This window comes from Fundulus heteroclitus, chromosome 5 (assembly GCF_011125445.2).
Source record: "Fundulus heteroclitus isolate FHET01 chromosome 5, MU-UCD_Fhet_4.1, whole genome shotgun sequence".
Taxonomy (NCBI): domain Eukaryota; kingdom Metazoa; phylum Chordata; class Actinopteri; order Cyprinodontiformes; family Fundulidae; genus Fundulus; species Fundulus heteroclitus.
In genome coordinates this window covers 14,419,079-14,436,820 of record NC_046365.1, presented here as the reverse complement: position 1 = coordinate 14,436,820, position 17,742 = coordinate 14,419,079, and the positions used below count along the sequence as shown (strand labels likewise).

Below are 17,742 nucleotides of genomic sequence, written 5' to 3'. Positions count from 1 at the left end.
AGAGAAGAAAGAGTACTTGCATTTTTCAGTTTTAAGTTATATCTTTAAAGACTATTTATAAATGTCGTATTGAACCCGTACTCTAGTCTTTCTCCACCAGCGTTCAGCTTTTCAACATTCCCTTTTTTCACTTCTAACTGCTAGAGCATTTCTCCAAGGAGATTTTTTTCTTCCCAGAAACAACCTTCACTTTAACTGGAGCAATGCAGTCAATGATGTCTGAGACTTTAGAATGAAAGTTATCTACTAGCTCATCTACTGAGCTGCAGGACAAAGTGGAAGTAGAAAAGTAAGCTTGATTAAAGGTTTCAGTGACATTGTCTTTAAAGGTGTGTTTTCTTATTATGTCTGTTGGGCTAACTGAGTCATTTGAAATGACTTATTAAGTCTAAAGTATGTCCCTGTGTGTTGGCTGTTTAACATGCTGAGTTAAACCAAAGTGTGTCACACAGTTCTTTTGCACCTCTGTCTTCAGGGTTGTCAACGTAAATGTTAAAATATCTCACAATAATTAAACAGTCATAATCAACACATATCACATATAAGAGGTAATTAAATTCATTAATAAAAAAGTTTGATGTGGACTTAGGAGGCCTGTAAACATTCAAAAACATAGTTTGTAGCTCTTTACCTGGAGATCCAAATATTCAAGAGTAAAATTTTCCCAGAAACACCTTTTTACATTTTAGTGAATCACTAAACAATGTTGCCAGTTCTTCACCTTTCCTTTGCTGTCTGCCACAAAGATAATTGTAGTTTGGAGGAGTCGACTCTATTAGAATAGGTTCTTCATTAAATTCATGTAACCATGTTTCTGTTAAAAACATAACATCAAGATTATGGTCGGTAATGAAGTCATTAATTAAAAATTATTTTCCTGACAGAGATTTAATGTTTAATATAGCCAGTTTATATGACTTAGTGGTTGATATTATCTTTCTGACTGACTGTATCTGGCTATTTATGACTTCTAAGTAGGATTGTTTATTTCGGGTTTTTTTTACCCTTTTAGCTTTGTATATCCCCTCACAGATATATTGCAACTATCTCCCATCAGGGGCCCAAGCTTGTGCTGGATGTCATTGTGTCTGATAAATTTACCACTAGGGCCCACTGTACATCACAGCAAAGAGATCTGAAGGTCCTGTGCACAGGCATGTTCATAATCCTTTATATGTGTAGAAGATAGGTTAAGAGGTCGCTTATCAGGGTGTCTGTACGGAGAAGATGACGCTTGTAAACCAATCTTACGAACTTTTTCCATATTGTTGGTAAAGGCGAGAAAAGTCACTTCTGGGCTTAATGGGGATGGAGGGGAGGTGGGTGCAGTCTGGGAGGTGGTAGATTTTGAGTTTGTTGCTGGTCTTTTTGGCCTGTTGAGGTTTGGGGTGAGTCCTGGTGGTGAAGTCACTTCCTGCATCATCTTCTTGGCAATCTTTATCTTGGCTGTTGCGGGCTGCGCAGGCCTCGTCGTCTGTTCATGCATTGGTTGTCCCTTGTCCAAGGACAGAGCTGATGGCGCATGGTTCACAGAGAGAAACATGTTGGAAATTAGGCGTTTTGCACCTGGTCCGTTTAGAGAGACGCCGTCTTTGTTGAAGAGATGTCTGTTTCTCCCAGAAAATAATAAAATTGTTGATAAATTCCACAGATCTTGTAGTGCATGCTTTTTTTTCCAGAAATTTGTTAAGCATCAGAAGTCTCAAATAAATCTCATCTCCACAATAAATGGGCACGAGAGGTCCGCTGCGAAACGTTTTGATATAAAGATCTGCAGCTATATTTAGCAAACAAATGTAATCTACTTTAGGTGGCCTTCTGCAAAGTCACCCAAGGCTTCCGTGTGTATTATGAGTTTTTTCACAGTCATGATCTCTAGAAGGTCCTTTGAAATTTAGTCCTCATGTAATTAGCTTCTTACACCCTGTTGTTCTTCTGTTGATGTCATTTTAAACCCCTTACTAAGACTGAAAATAGCTACATGGGTCTTCTTTTAGAAATGAAGAGCGACAATGTAAGGTTGACCTGTTCATCCAGTTCCAGGTACTAGCTGGCAGCCAATATAAACATAATATTATAATTTAAGTTTGGCACTTCTGGTAAAACTGGCCAGTAAGACATTTAATACTCTTACAGATCAAAGATTTCATGGCTTCCAATCAGCAAGGTTCAAAGTTGTTACCTGCAGTAAATTTGAGAAGTAATAAACAAAAATGATTGAGGTACCTTTTCCTTCCTCTTATGATCAAATTTCACAACTAACACCTGCAGTAACTTACCGAACCAAAACACAATCAGCGCAATGAAGGCTGGAACACAACAGTATCTGCAAGTTAAAGGTAGGCTATCCAGATATTTAGGGGAGATGTTAGAGGGACTTTCTGCTGCAGCAGATGAATTTCACCTGCACTGGACCACTAATGTCACCATCTTAAGACAAGAAAAGCCCTAAAAAAGTAACTTGGACAGTTTAGATGAAACGAGTTCTTGTCTAAACATTATTCTGCAGAAATAATTTTGCTGCCATGATTTTGTAGAAATAAAAAACTCGTGCATAACTGGGTTATTTGAAGCAGAGAATTTTAGTCAAGTAATACACCATGATTTCAAACCCTCCTCACATTTTAAATCTTTTATTTCCAATTCCTTAGATGCCACTGTTTTACCTTTTCAAAGGCAACTGTGTAGCAGAATACAGTACTTTCACTTGGCTACCTTTAAGTGTTATCTTAAGATAAGCAAATGGAGCTTTTCTGGTCTTTTGTTTGTTAGTGGGGGCATGGGTTTTTCACACTTTCCTTGCCTCTAGTCAAAATCTTTGCAGCTGCTAAACTTAGATAAAAATTGTGCATTATTCTGATAAGTAGACCAGTCAATAAAATACAGAACTAAGTTATTCAGCCTGCAAACATTCAAACCCCCTTATACACAGTTTGGCCCATATTTATGTTCTGAAGTATACCTTGGGTCGTATGCTACTCTCGTCCCAGTGTTGAACTAAAACTGAAAGTGCTTAACCCCCAAAGTCGGACCCCCTTAATATGAGCAAACACACTGATTGTAGCCTTGATGTCAGTCCTGAAAGCACATGCAATGCAAACAGGCAAAGTATAGTCAAAAACATACTGTCACCTAGTAGCGGGCAGGGAAATGACAGCTTTTTTTTTAAAACGTCTCTAATAGTGTTGTGTGACCGGAGATGGTAATAGAAACTTAGCTGTGTTAACAGACATGGAACAATCCCATTTTCAATGGACTGTTGTCGCATACACAAGGCCTCAGACAGAGGGGACTTAGACATCTAAACTCACCCTGAGCTAAACGACTCACAGCTCACTATTTGGTAATCTTCTTTTATATTTGAATCATAAGCCCGCACCTGCTGGGATTCTCTTTAGCTCGTCCCTCTATTTAAAAGCCAGCAAATCTCTCATCTTGACGCATTCCAGATTTAGACCGCGGAGCCGCAGTCACAGGGTAATGAACTGAGTCACTACCTGGGGGAGGACTTATGTGAAGTGTCTAGTTCTTCAAATGTGTTACCTGAAAGAAAGTTAGGTTTTACAGTTATTCCGAAGAGTTTTAAAAGAATATAGGAGCACCCACATGGAGGAAAAGACTCTTCTTAAAGTTTGTATTTCCTTGTGAGAGGATGAGTCTTATATTGGCTCTCAAAAGCCCTGCACACTCCTCTATATATACATACAATTGAGTGGAATTTTTTTGCATGCTTCTCCTGACTGATAACTTTGTACAATGACATTTCTCATCCTTTGCAGCTTTTCTAAAATCTATTGCTATAGCTGAAAGAGGCTAATGAGCAAATGCCATGAAAATATTAATAGAATGGCATGAATTTTTTTTCAGGTTAATCAGTTAATGTTAGGTATGAAGTCACAATATGTTGTAATTGGATCAAAGCGTGCCTAATTCATTGTATTAGTTTAAGGGTGTGCACGTTTAAGCACAAGGATTTGTATTTGAATGTTCCGGATCATTCACTAGGGAGTTTTCTTTCGGTTAATTTATCATAATCTCCCTTTCTTTTTTTTTTTTCGGTTCACAAAAGCCTGGCAATTTTACAGCCTTCTGTACACTCCAGAAACCCACTGTGTGTGTTTACATGTGTGTATTAAAGAGCAAAGCTAAGAATCCTTGAATTTTACAGCGTAGCAATGGGATTTCAGATCAAGGGCTCTCCATCTTGTGAAAGTCAGAGCAGTGCTGACTCTGTTCTTATCCCTCACTTCGTTGAAGGCTTTTTTCAGCCACAGAGTGCTGTTTCCAAGGAGGACAAAAAAAAAGTTGCCTCCAGCTGATCACTCCAGACTTCAATCTGTTTCTAGCTTTTATGTTGCAGCATGCAAGGTCAGCCTTTTAAATTGGACCCTATAAAAACAACCTAGAACCCAACATATGGCCATTGTCTTCAGTGGGCACAACCAATAATGTAGCCCCACACCAAATGACTCCGGAGTAGTCTTTATCTGCTCCATCTCAGACTGCCGCTGTGAGACCAAGTAGTGCTCAGAAACAAGCTTAAAAACAAGTTTATCAGCCGAAGCATCTGACACAGAAACTCCGGGACGCCACATGAGCACCAGCCTGCAAATACAAACAGGTACAATAAAATCCAGTGCATCCGACAGAGGGGCAGCTCACACTGCACTTTCGGTTCCGCTATAAAGCTCCCGTTCAAAAGTTCTACGGGGTTCCTCTCGGAAATTTACAAGAAAACGGTTCTTGGTCACCGTCTGCAGGATTGTGTCATTCCGTCTGCTTGTATTTGTCTGCACATCGATGTCAGCGTTAAGTATCAGTGCCGTGGCAGCTTCACTGTTTTTAGCAACAGGAAGCGACTTACTGAGTTACTTCCTAAGAACATTCATTTACTGAATGTCCTGATTGTCTTGTAAAAGAAGAAAAAACAATCAAACAATTTAATTTACTCTGAGACTTTCCTTTTTTTTCTTTCTACAGGGTTCCTTTTCCTCCGTCTCATACAAAGCTTTAGCGGTGTATCCATGCAGCTGTTCGCTGATGATACACAGATTCACATAACCCTAAAGCATGATGATGTTACGGAGCTAACTAGTCTACGCCAATACTAATACGCCTAAATGAGTAACTACATTCATTTTCTCAAGTTAAATGACAATATAACAGGTGTGGTCATTTTTCCCCCCCCCCAAAGGATATTCCCTATAATATTGTCCAGACCTATAGAATTTTAGGGATTTCTATCAAACAGCCTGCTAAAAATCTAGACATCATTTTTGATAAATAAATAACATTTAACAAACATAGTATCTTTTAGAAATGGCACTCCCTTAACTTCATATTCCTTTGAACCTGTCGTATACAGTTGCGAATTTCAGAAAATATATTTTTAGACAAATTTTCTTTTGTCAATAAAAAGAAAAGTTACCTGAATTGCTTTTGCAATTTGTTTCCAAATGATTAAAATCTTTATGATGTGCGTCACTTTACAGGATTATGTCAAAGTTACAATACTGTAATTACACAGGCTTTCTGGTTAAAAAAATAATTATATCCCATATCAGTTATATAAGATGATGAAGGGCAGCAAACACCATGTTGCAAACCAACACTTTTTTCTCAGTTAAATAATAATAATGCAATAGCATTTATGTTTTTGTTTCCTCGATAGCCACATACAAGACAATATGTATGTTTTAAAATTAATTCCTGCTTTTTCTGTCTTTGTAACGCTTTCTCACAAAGGAAGTTGAGGTTTGTATAATGATTATTGTTGGCGTCCTTCATTGAAAGACCTATATCTGTGTGTCTGTAGTGTACAGCAATACCTACTTGGAATATTCTGTGAACATTGTTTTTTCTGATTATGTTTATTGACTAACTGTGTTTCAGGAGCCCGGAACATGGACTCCATCCAAGCCCTTCGATCAAGGTGGGTGGGAATGAGAAAGAGCAGAGCCTGGAGGTTTTTGGTTGTGATAAAATAAGGAAAAAAAAGGAGAATGCACCCAGAGCAGCTCGCCGACTTCTATCTGTTCTGAGGTCTCACCAGCATCATTCAGATTGTAGGTGCATTAAACTTGCCGGATTTGAAAACTCATGTCAGTGTTGCTGACGTCCAGGTCATGGTCATTCCAAAAAAGTAAAAAAAACAAAAACGACTGGGCTTTTTTCCGAAGTTTGTAGACGTTTCACTTCCCATCCAGAAAGCTTTCTCAATTCGTGTCAGTCCCATGTCAGTTTTATAATAGAAAGATAAGACGCTGGATGATAATCCCCCATCATGAACGTTTGTGAAGATTCAAGCAAAGCTGGTCGGGCTCCCAAATATCCTTTTTTCCACGATAGAATAGTTCATCTTAAAAATCGGCACCTCAACATTGTTTGCCTGTGTATAAGGGATTTTCTGCCTGTGTGATGTTTGAAGTTCGGATCATCTCTTATCCTCTACCTCTCCTCACGGTTTATTGGTGTACATAATGTGTACATGCTGGACTGTGTGTTGATAATTATGTGGATTGATGTGTATGTACATGCAGTTAATATTTCCCTTTTCTCCAGTGGAAAGGCAATGGCACTGTTTTTGTAATATGTTTAAATTGTTCAATAAAAATAAAAAGTCAAAAAAAAAAAAAAAAAAAAAAAAAAAAAAAAATCGGCACCTCAAGTTGAGGTTGCACACAAAAAAGAAACACGAACTCGCAGACAATCCAACAACAACAGGTACTGGGAGGGGGGGGTTGCATTTAGGCGAGAACGATCCTTCATCTGAGCTTTTCTCTTTTCGTTTAACGACACCAGCCGGCCAAAAACAGGAGGATTTTCTATTCTTTGATCATCTCATTTCTATTTGTATTACACATAGTGGTAATCTCCTGTGCTCATCCAGGCACACCAGGACAGGAACATATCCTCTCACTTATCAGTGTATCCTCGAACCCACACACACACACACACACACACACACACACACACACACACACACACAGTCATGGAAACAATAGCATTAGATGCGTTGGAGGATGGAGGCAGGATAATCTGCCAAAGCTGCTCAGAGATTACAGTAAGGTTCTTTCGAGTAGAGGTCATTTGCAAACTGTTCTGACAGCAGCCAATGGCTTTGGATCTTGCTCTTAGGTATGTTGCTCAAAGCTGACATCAGATCAGAAACAGCATCCGCTAAGATCAAACCATCTTTTGGGGAATCAGATGTAGAATCAGCCTCTTTCTTAAATAAAAATATACATCCCACAGGCCTCACCTGTTTTCACAAATTACACAGGATCAGACCCACCAGAGGACACACATATAGGACTCTCCTCTGTTCAGGCTGATGTAAGATAAGAAGTAGCCTCTAAAACCAGTTCCATCTGTTTTTAGCTGTTAAGTATACTTAGCAGTATTACAGCGCTGAGTTCAGTGCGGCAGGGGCAGCGAGTAACAAAAAAAAAAAAACAGTGACTGATATACGCAAACAAAAACATGAACAGATCTCTCACATCTATTCATGCTGCTTAGATCTTTAAAAAATGAAAGAAAGTACACAGTTAAACCAAGAAGCCTTGATGCAGATTTAAAAAGAGCCAAAGGAAAAAGTGGAATCCGCGGAGGATTTTCTTTTGCTTTTTCTCTTGTTTACCCTCGCAGGCTTTTGTCGGCTGCTGTCTAGGAAACTCCGCGTTTCCAATTTGTTGCAGTGCGCGCACATAAATGAACCTTTCCAAGTTCTCATCATATGCGTCTTTGTTCTGCTTGTAGCCCTCGATCCAGCCAAAGACCCCTGTCTGAAGATCAAATGCAGCCGCCACAAGGTGTGTGTGGCTGAGGATTACAAGACTGCCTCTTGTGTCAGCCAGAGGAGAGTTAGGTAAACACACACACACACACACACACACACACACACACACACACACAGTGTTGCCTTCACAGTGCCGTGAAAATGTATTTTCCCTCTTCCAGGTTTCTTTTGTCGCACTTAAATGTTTCAGATCGTCAATAAAATTTTCATGTCAGACACGTAACCTCAGTAGATGACAAAAAACATTTTTTTTTAAGAGATGATTTCATTTAATAAAGCCATCCACACCAACTTGACTATAAGTGGAAAAGTAATTGGTCCCTAAACCCAGCAAATGGCCGAGCCCCATTCACCCATTCATTGTTAAAGATCTTAGCTGCATGAATTTGCGACATCTGGCAATGAGTCTTTTAAGTCAGCGTGCAGGGCTTTTGGTTTACTCTGCTTTGCAGAAGGATTTCATTTTAGAACGTTTTTTTCACTCATGAACGGTCAGTTTGACGTCCTGCAACAGGATTTTATGTGGATTAAAGGTCGGGGTCTTTGACTTGGCCGTACCAAAATCTTTGTCTTGATCTCTGTCTGGGATTCTATGTTGTTTTATGATCTTCATCAGATGAAACCACAACTCTAAATAAATAGGAAATACAAAGAAATACAATGTGTGTATTAGTTGACTTTCCGTGCTAGTCTTCTCTTTTCCCTCAGTTCTGAATTATACACCATGAGAAACAGCAATATTAGGAAACAATCTGCTTTTTTTGTGTGGTTTTTCTAGCTGGTCTCCTTGTTGCCCGGCTCTCTTGGGACTGTTGTGTGACATTACAGCTTGGTCCAGTTACCCAGGCACTGGCACTAACTTTCAGTGGACATAAAGTGCTGCCAAGTGATATGAATGGGCTTTGTTTGTGTGTGTGTGTGTGTGTGTGTGTGTGTGTGTGTGTGTGTGTGTGTGTGTGTGTGTGTGTGTGTGTGTGTGTGTGTGTGTGTGTGTTTGAGTATAGGACGCCTCAGACTAGACAGCGGACAGTAACACCACACTGACCTCATTTCTCATTCTTAGCAGCAATACAATTCCCAGGACATTGGGAGAGCAAATCAATCATAACAACAATGAAAAAAAAATAAAAAATTGTAATCGTACACAAATCCCATATCTGTGTTTGAATCCTAAAACCGATGCTAAGAAGACGCGGATACAAAATACTGACAAGAGCTTGATCAAATGATCATTTTTTGTTTCTCTTTTTTTATGTTTTTGGATGTCACCTCCAGTTTTAAAGATGCCAATTTGCACCCAAGTGCTGGGTTGAAATGCAAGCCGTGTCCTGTGGTTCACCCCTCGCCTGTTTGTGGAAGTGATGGCCACACCTACTCCACCAAGGTACCCTCACACGTCAACACTCATTGGCCGTTTGTTGTTTTGCTGACTGCTGTTGTTTGGCGCACAAAGATGGCATAGATAGATTTTTTTATTTTACATTTTCTTGGATTAGTGCCATGTTTGAAGCCATTTAGTAACCCTGACTCCCCAAATCAATACTCTGCAGTTCATTTGGGTACGTCTCTATGAGATTCATAGACAAAGTCTGACATAATTGCTCGTTTATTTTTTTTTTTTGTAAGATAGCTCAAGTTTATACTGACTGAGAGGAGAGCATCTGTAAATAGAAATGTTTATACCATGGCTCACATTCTCAATTAAGTTTCGTGCTGAAGTCTGACTGGGCCATTTAAACGCATGAATATTCTATGATGTAAATCGTTACGTTGTACCCCCAGCTGTATGTCAAGTCCTTAACAGTCTCTAACAGGCTTTTTTTCCTGGTTTGTCTTGCATTTAGCTCTATTTATCTTCTCAACAATTCAGAATCAGCTTTAATTGCCAAATTTGTTCATACAAACAAGGAATTTTACTTTAGCTCCACTTTGCTGTCAATAACGTCAGTTCAGGTACAAAAATACAAAAATAAAGAAGAAAAATAGACACGGTTTGTAAATATATGGATATACATGTTTCTACAAAAGAGAAATACAAAGTTGGTCTGGTGCAAAAATGCACGGTATCGATCTGGGTACTCTGGCTGTTAAGTGTTCATCAGATCGACCGCCTGGGGGAAGAAACTGTCTCTATGACAGCCGGCTTTTGTAAAGAGCGCTCTGTAGCACAGGTAGAAGTCTAGACTGTTTGTGTGCGGGATGTGTGGGGGTCAAAGATATGTTTGCTGCCCTTTTCCTGACCCTAGACCTGTACAAGTCATTGGTGGAAGGTCGTACTTCTTGATTTGCCACAGGAAGTTTAGTCTCTGCTGAACGTTCTCTCAGACCCAGATTCCCTGTTCCTGCAGAATAAATCCTCTGCCACAGCATGATTCTGCCACCGCCACGTTTCACGGTGGACTGGTGGGTTATGTGCTGAGCTTCTTTAATGCTCTCTTTGCTCAGCCTTTCAGTTTAAGTGGACGGCCACTAATGTTATCTAGCAGTTTGGTACTTTAAGGCAACTGGTCTTGCCAGATTTACAGAATTCCAACAAAAAGACATCGAAGTTTGTGTCTGGAACATGACATTTAAAAAAAAAAAAAAGTTATATTGTTTTTGCAAGTCACTCCACTTGAGATGCAAGCTGCTGATGATATGCTTACTGCAAATGTCACGCTGAGTTCCTTAAACCCAAGTACAAACTTGACCAGACTGCATCTTGCTCCTCTCAACTCTCCCCCTATAAGCCTCATTATTAGTTAATTTTGTCTTAACGCCTCCTGGTGTTGCTTCTGTCTCCCGTTTCCCCCTGTTCAGTGTAAGCTCGACTACCAGGCATGCATCACAGGAAAGAAGATTACCGTAAAGTGCCCCGGCATGTGCCCCTGTCCCCCTGAGGCTGAGAACGGTTCTGAAGAGAAGAAAGGTACTGATTTCTTTGACGCTGAATGTTACCCAAAGTTTCTTCTCTTTTTTTTTCTTCCAAAGAGTTTTTATTCGTAGTCTTTCTCAAGTTTTAGGCAGCTGTTGCAGTTTCTGACTCACAGAATGAAACCAAAGTTTAAATCAATATCACTTCACAGTGTGCAGTGAATCAGATCTGAAGGAGGTGGTGAGTCGCCTGAGAGACTGGTTCAGAGTGCTGCACGAGAACGGAAACCACAAGAGAGTCAAGATCCAGAAGCCAGAGAAGAACAGTGAGTCACGACACCCAGCATCTTTCGTTTAGTCATGGCAGGCCTGCTCAGGCAGACATTTCACGCCACGTCTTTGAACCTCCTCACAGAGTTCGACGTCGGGGCATCGCCCATCTGTAAGGACCCTCTGGGTTGGATGTTCTCCCGCCTGGACACGAACTTTGACCTGCAGCTCGACCAGTCCGAGATCAAGAGCCTTTATCTGGACAGGAACGAGCCATGCTCCGATGCTTTCTTCAAGTCGTGTGATACGCATCCCGACAAAGTCATAACCAGCTCTGAGTGGTGCACTGGCTTCCAGAGATATACAGGTGCGTCACCACCGAATGTTTAATCCATCCAGAGCTGACCATGCACATGTCATTTGTGGTTTCTGGGATCTTTGCATGAGGAACTCAACCGGGGACAATAGATTTCTAGAAAGTGAGAGAACTGAGACAAAGGCCCTCACATTACATCTGACAGGGAACATCTGAGCTGTTGTTCTAGTAACTTTTTTTCCCCAATCTTCCATCCTTCAGTCCACCACATGTACATCCCCGTGGATCAATACAAATAAAACTATACATTTGTGTAAAGATGGAGCCAACTTTTGACTCATTAGGTGTCAAAGAACCTTCACTAAGGAAGCCTAAAATGTCTCATATCTTTTGGAGTCTCTAAATGCATACATGGCAATATGTACATGTATAAAAAATGTACAAATATTTTCCTTACCCTATTCTTTTCTTTTTCTACTTCTTTTTTTTTAACATTCTTTATATGCTGTCACATTTTTTAAAATAGTAAGCACAGTATTACTCTATATTCAGCTCAATCCATTTCTCTATCAACTGTGACCTGCTTCCATATAAATGATCAATGGGTCGTAGAAAACACATGAGCACATCTCCAGTAATTCATACAACTGCGTCAGTTTTCCTATTGCAAAAAAAAACTGCATCAGACACATTTGTTTAAGACCAGAGAATCGATGCTTCCTGTTATCACAGAACAATGGGCGGCTCATCGCAGCTGCAAGAGCAGATGTGTTATGGGGAGGGAAATCATTATCAAAACAAAAGGTACCGCTGCAGCTTGTTACCAGAGTCCCCTTTCTCTCCCTTTCAGATTCCCCGTGTAAAGCAGAGCTTTCAGGCATCAGCAAAAAGCAAGCTGGGAAGAAGTTGCTCGGTAAGTCACGCTCAGGTTGAACAAATTCGCCCGGAAGGTTCGCTTCTCCCGCTCAGCGCGTGTGCTTCCGCCCGTACCTGTAGGTCAGTATCTGCCTTCCTGTGACGAGGAGGGTTACTACCGGCCACACCAGTGCCACAGCAGCAGCGGCCAGTGCTGGTGTGCGGATCGCTTCGGCAACGAGGTGGCGGGCTCCCGCACCCACGGCCCCGCAGACTGCGGTATGCAAAACGCCAGAAGACACGGGGTCGGGTTTCTGAGGCGGTGGAAGAAGTGAAAGCGTGCTGGCGGATTTGTATTTAGAGAGCTAGAACGACTAGAGACATTTCTTTTCTTTCTATTAAATATGACAATGTTTTGTCCGTGTTTTTTAAGCCGTGAAAGTTTCATTTTAGCCCAAAACCAATCACACCGCTACTAGATTTTGCATTTAAAGGTATTTTTATCTGTATCAACAAAGACGTACGCTTCTGGTAGGTAATGAGGCAGGCATTTTTCTGGAAACATAATAAAACAACATAGTCTTAACTGAAAATAGCCTTACCGTGCCACATAAAAGTCATAGATGCAAGTTGTTTTTGTGTCGAAAGAAAGGAAAGAGTTGATTGTCAAGATCAAAGCCACATTTGATCTTCTTTAGCCAACTGCTAGATAAGATACATCCATGATCTCAAACCATGATTAAATGTAAATAAAATAAAATCTGACAAACAAATGCATTAATTACAGAAAGATATTAGGCCAAATATCTTTGTGCTCACACAAATCCGGTGTCAGATGCCTGACTACCGAACATTGTTGGGTTTTTATCTTTCAAAGCTTGTTTAGAGACATTTTACAAGCTTTATGGGTACATAGAATTTGCAGTTAATATTTCACAGTGTTCAGTCAAATGTTTTCTTATTCAAATAAAAGGTTTCCCAGGAACCAATCCGTGGAGAACATCTTTGTCTACACTAAGTTAGTTGAAATAAAATGCCGACTGTTATATGCTGTGAGTAATTTCTAAACCACCCAACAGCATGTTTCAAGAGCCCAATACTAATAACCCATAAAGGGACCGATTAATTATGCTGCGTTTCCTTTTATGTGGTGATTGGAAATTGCTTAAAGGAATAATATCGCAATCAATTTAACCAGGTTCCAGTTTTAGATTTAAAAAAAAAAATGTTTGCAAACTGTTGTGCTTATTCACAAGCTAAAACCTATTAGCAATGTCAATTACAGGCGTTTTAGGCATTCACATTTAAGGAATATTTTCACAAATCAATCATGCACCGCACCATATTTGCAACATAAGAGCAAAGAAACAGTTATTTTTTTCATTTTATATAGCAATTACCACCGTGTTATATTCACAAGGCAGCCATGTTGAAATATTCTGGCCATCCATGTTCATAAGAAACCTCTGACCTCTCAAGCTGTTCTGGTTAACTTTTCCAACTCAGAGCTCAAATACTCCGAATACAACAGAAACAAACCAAAGTCTACCTCATGAAAGTCATTATTTGATTTATTTTTTACTTTTTTTGTTGTTTCAGGTGTAATTCTGGAGTCTTCGGGGGACCTCGGCAGCGGTGACTCGCTCTTCACCGACGACGACGAAGACTCTTTCGTCCTTAACGACCAGGCAGGTATGGACGACGAGGACGACGAAGACGAGGACGATGACGACGATGAAAACGATGAATATTTGTCATAATTTTGAAAAAAATATATAAAACAACAGAAAAAAGAAAAATGAAATAACTGTATGTTTGGTCAAATTGCACGTTTCTAGGTGACCCCCCCCCCCCTCCCCTCCAGGCAGATAATCCATCATACTAACAGCCTACAGACTATTCTCTGCGTATTGTTTCCCCCATCGGTTAAAGGAAAGAAAAAAAAAATCTATATTTTAGGAAACTGTTTCAGATTTTTCCTCCTGTTTATCTAGAAGATCTACTTGTACACTTGTATTTCAACCAAACAGAGAATATAACTAATTGACCAACCGATCCATTAGTTTGGATTTGGTCACTTGTGCAAAGACCTTCCTTTCAGTGGACAGTCCATGTCTTTCAGTGTCTCGTGTCCTTGTGGAACACTCCGATGCCCGAGTGTGTTGATGCCTGAAGGCACAACGTCGAAGAGATTTCCCTTTCCCCTCTGTCCTCCATCTTCTTCACTTCATCTGTCCGATCTTTTCGTCCTTATCCAACGTTCCCGTGTATAGGTGGGACGTTGATGATGTAAGAGAATATTGCACTCGTTAGGTTTCTTTTGATCTTTTTTTTTTTTTTAACTGTGACTGTAACTTTGTGGGGTTAAGAAAAAAAAACAAGATGAGGATTAGACATGCTTCGTCAGATGAATTAAGGCAAAACGAAACAAGTAGTCGTGATAAAAACAAATAAATCGGGAACGTGAGCTGTTGTCAGACGTAGATCTAGTCAAATCATCACAGGCTCAGAAAGGATAAAAAGGATAAAAAATTTACTGTTTGGCCTTGTGTTTTTTTTTTTTTTTTTTTTTGCTGCAGAGGGGTATTATTGTTATCTATTTTTTTAATCCATTGTGGGGCGAGCTCTGGAGATGAAATAGATTTGTCTCAGCATGGTAATACTGCGTGATGTTGTTTCCGTCTATAGAGGCAGAGGCCAAACCTTTGAGGAACTCAAAATGAAGATGAACACGAAAAAAAAAAGAAGAAAAAAAAAAAGGAAAAGAGCTCGGAGTCGTAATGAGAAAAAAAAAGAAGAAAAATCGTCTTAAGCGTGTACAGATGAAAGCTCCTCAGAGTTCAGAATATATGATGTTGATGTTTTTTATATTACGGATGCTCGATTTTAGCACACCGCATCACAGATTCAATATCTTGCACATTATAAAGAAGGAAAATAAAACACAGAGACATGCAAATTTGCTGGAAATATATGGTGGATATAAAAAGTGTACACACCCCCGCTCAAATACCAGGTTCTGATGTAAAAAAAAAAAAAAAAAAAAAAAAGACCACAGTAAATAATCTCCAAAGCCTTTTCTGACATTAATGTGCAGCTATTCTTGTAATTCAACTGAAAAACAGCAATATTCTGGTGGCATAATGTGAAAAGAAACACAGCCGTATCAATCCGCACAGGCCGAAGCTATCATGTAGTATAGACAGAGAATAAAGGAGTTTATGTTGTTGTTATTTTTACACGTGCAGAACACAACCTGTAGTTACCAGGAATACCTTGAACTGCTTCAGGATTGCTGTCTGCTCCTTTAGACCCTCTTTTTTTTTAAATTCCTTAACACTTTCCCTTTTAACGGGTTTGCACGTTTTTCAGTTGAAGTGCACAGGATATCCTGTCCACATCCCGAAAACATTGTTAAATGATTTTTTTTTTTTTTTTACATCAGATAAACCTGGCATGCCACCAGCGGTGTGCCGGCTACTGAGATGCACTGTACGGGGTGTGGCGGTACAGATAGGTGTGCCTTTTTGCTGGTAAGGCCATGTGACGGGGGTTGCAGGGGGGGGGGGGGGACTGATTGCATACGAGGAGTGGCTTTCCTCTGAAACGCGCGCATTTACAGTACATCGACGTAGATCTGCCACGCGTCTGAGGGGTCTCGTTTATGAGGGTGATACCATAGCCTCCATCAGACTTTTAAGTTGACACCTAGGGTAGCTAGAAATGTAGAGAGAGGCTTAGCAGTTAGGGCGTATAAACACTCTGCTGGATATGAAAATGTTTTATATAGATTATGCGCAGGCTAGAGGAAGCTTTGGTTTAGACAGCTTTATACGAGGAGAAGATAATCAGCGTTTGCTTTTACATTGTTTCAGTAGCTTAATCTGATCTGCTGTATCGTATCTATTTATAGGGTAAACCTGCCGGGGTAAAACAAGAAAAGGATCTCTCTGATCTCAGATGTGTGTGTGTGTGTGTTGTTAAGACGCGTTAATGCAGACCTGAGATCAGCTAATGCTAAGCTGCAGTATTTACTCTACCGTTTTGGCTTCATTCTTAAATCTTTCTAAAAACGTTCAGTCCTGAAAAGTGCCATCTAAGTGTCCGTTTTTCTGTTTTGTTTTTTTTGTTTTTTTAATTTTCTTTCCTTCCACTGTTTGTAATTTAGATTTTAAGTTCACCTTAGAAACTGGAAAACATTTCAGTCTCGAAGCGTCTCCTGACTGTGATGACATGCAAATCTTTTCGATGACCTCGGACACTGTAGCCACTCTTTCACCAATCCCACACTGGCATCACAGCTCTGATAGCGTTAGGTTATGATACAGATGCATTTTTTACAGTGTATGTATAATTTGCTGAAATAAAAGCTATATTGACCAACGGCTTTGTTGTCACGGATGTTACTCGGACATGACTAAATGAGACAGGCGGTTTTCGTTTCCTGGTGACGGGGTCTCGGTTCTGCCTGAAACGTCTTTGTTCCTTATTTCTCACCTTATTTAGAAAACAAGAGAGAAGTGGCTGGGCTTGTGGGGTGGTCGTGGAAGTTTTGTCTTTTTTTTTTTTTTTTTAGATTGTCTCCAGTGCATCGGAACTAAGAAAAGACACAACTCAAGCGGTTTTACACATTGTTATTGTGCAGCATATTAATGGATGGAATAACCAGTGGTCGGTAGAACCCCTAACACCAAGTGAGAGTAGCGTTACTTCAACAGATTTTTACTCAAGTGAGAGAGAAAACGTGGGTCGAAACGCTTCTCAAACACTAAATGTTTGGCCATAATATCCGCTTAAATTTGTGAATAAGTAAACAGACATGCATTTAAAACTATTTGTAACTTCTGGAATAACAACGACAAAAAAAATGAATACAAATAAGCTTAGTTTCAACATAACAAATTAAGGCAGAAGAAGCATGTTTCTGAGTGAATTTTCTCACAGCGTAAAACCTCTGAATCCAATACGTATGGTAGGGAAATTCAAAATGCTTCCAGCGACAGGATTTATGCACAAATCAGCTTCACTGTCCAGGTTCGTGAGCCCAAACGAGGAATTTTCTGTCAGCTTCATACACTCATGTCAGTATATTTAGCATTTTGAACCCCATCTGGCACAGTGCGCTCACTGGACAGAAAATCCCATTAAAACCATGAAGCTTCTGCACAAACAACAGGTGTCATTTTAAGTATGCCGCCGTTTCTCTGCTTCATGTTTGGGTTCAGACATGCTTGTTGTTCAGTCGGTGAAGTAACTTAGTAGTGGATAGAGTAGCCAGAAAATAAAGAAATAGTATCGTTACTCCAAAAGCACAGCTCTAAAATAGAAGTAAAACTACTAGAAGTAAACTTTTACTTTTCCAAAAAATTATTCAAGTAAATCTGGCTAGTGACTACCCACCTCTGGATTTAAGATACGATACATTGCCTTGCAAAACTATACACACCCTAATTTTAGTCGTGGTTTAACCACAGTTTATTTTCTTAGAATTTTATATAACAGACTAACACAAAGAAGCAACAACTGTGAGATGTACAGCGTTACATTCTGGACCCATAAGTCCAGACTCTGTAGAATCTTAATTTTTAGTAAATACAACAGCAAGTCTTTTTTTTTTTGTGTATGTATTTACCAGCTTCTTAAGAGTCCA

General features: G+C 39.8%; 1 protein-coding gene across 2 annotated transcripts in view; it reads left to right on the top strand.

Moving 5' to 3' along the window:
• Nucleotides 1–16,478, top strand: part of spock3 (SPARC (osteonectin), cwcv and kazal like domains proteoglycan 3) — a 29,067-nt gene extending 12,589 nt beyond the window's left edge. Inside the window, exons 3-12 of one of the 2 annotated variants that reach the window (XM_036136984.1) lie at nucleotides 5,746–5,754; nucleotides 5,893–5,932; nucleotides 7,759–7,867; nucleotides 9,074–9,182; nucleotides 10,598–10,706; nucleotides 10,864–10,977; nucleotides 11,067–11,288; nucleotides 12,088–12,150; nucleotides 12,234–12,371; nucleotides 13,692–16,478. In XM_036136984.1, coding sequence (XP_035992877.1) covers nucleotides 5,746–5,754; nucleotides 5,893–5,932; nucleotides 7,759–7,867; nucleotides 9,074–9,182; nucleotides 10,598–10,706; nucleotides 10,864–10,977; nucleotides 11,067–11,288; nucleotides 12,088–12,150; nucleotides 12,234–12,371; nucleotides 13,692–13,852 — 1,074 coding nt within the window. In that variant the 3' untranslated portion in view covers nucleotides 13,853–16,478. The remainder of the gene's footprint in view (nucleotides 1–5,745; nucleotides 5,755–5,892; nucleotides 5,933–7,758; nucleotides 7,868–9,073; nucleotides 9,183–10,597; nucleotides 10,707–10,863; nucleotides 10,978–11,066; nucleotides 11,289–12,087; nucleotides 12,151–12,233; nucleotides 12,372–13,691) is intronic. The other variant, XM_036136985.1, reaches the window with a different exon arrangement.
• The last annotated feature ends 1,264 nt before the right edge of the window (nucleotides 16,479–17,742 follow it).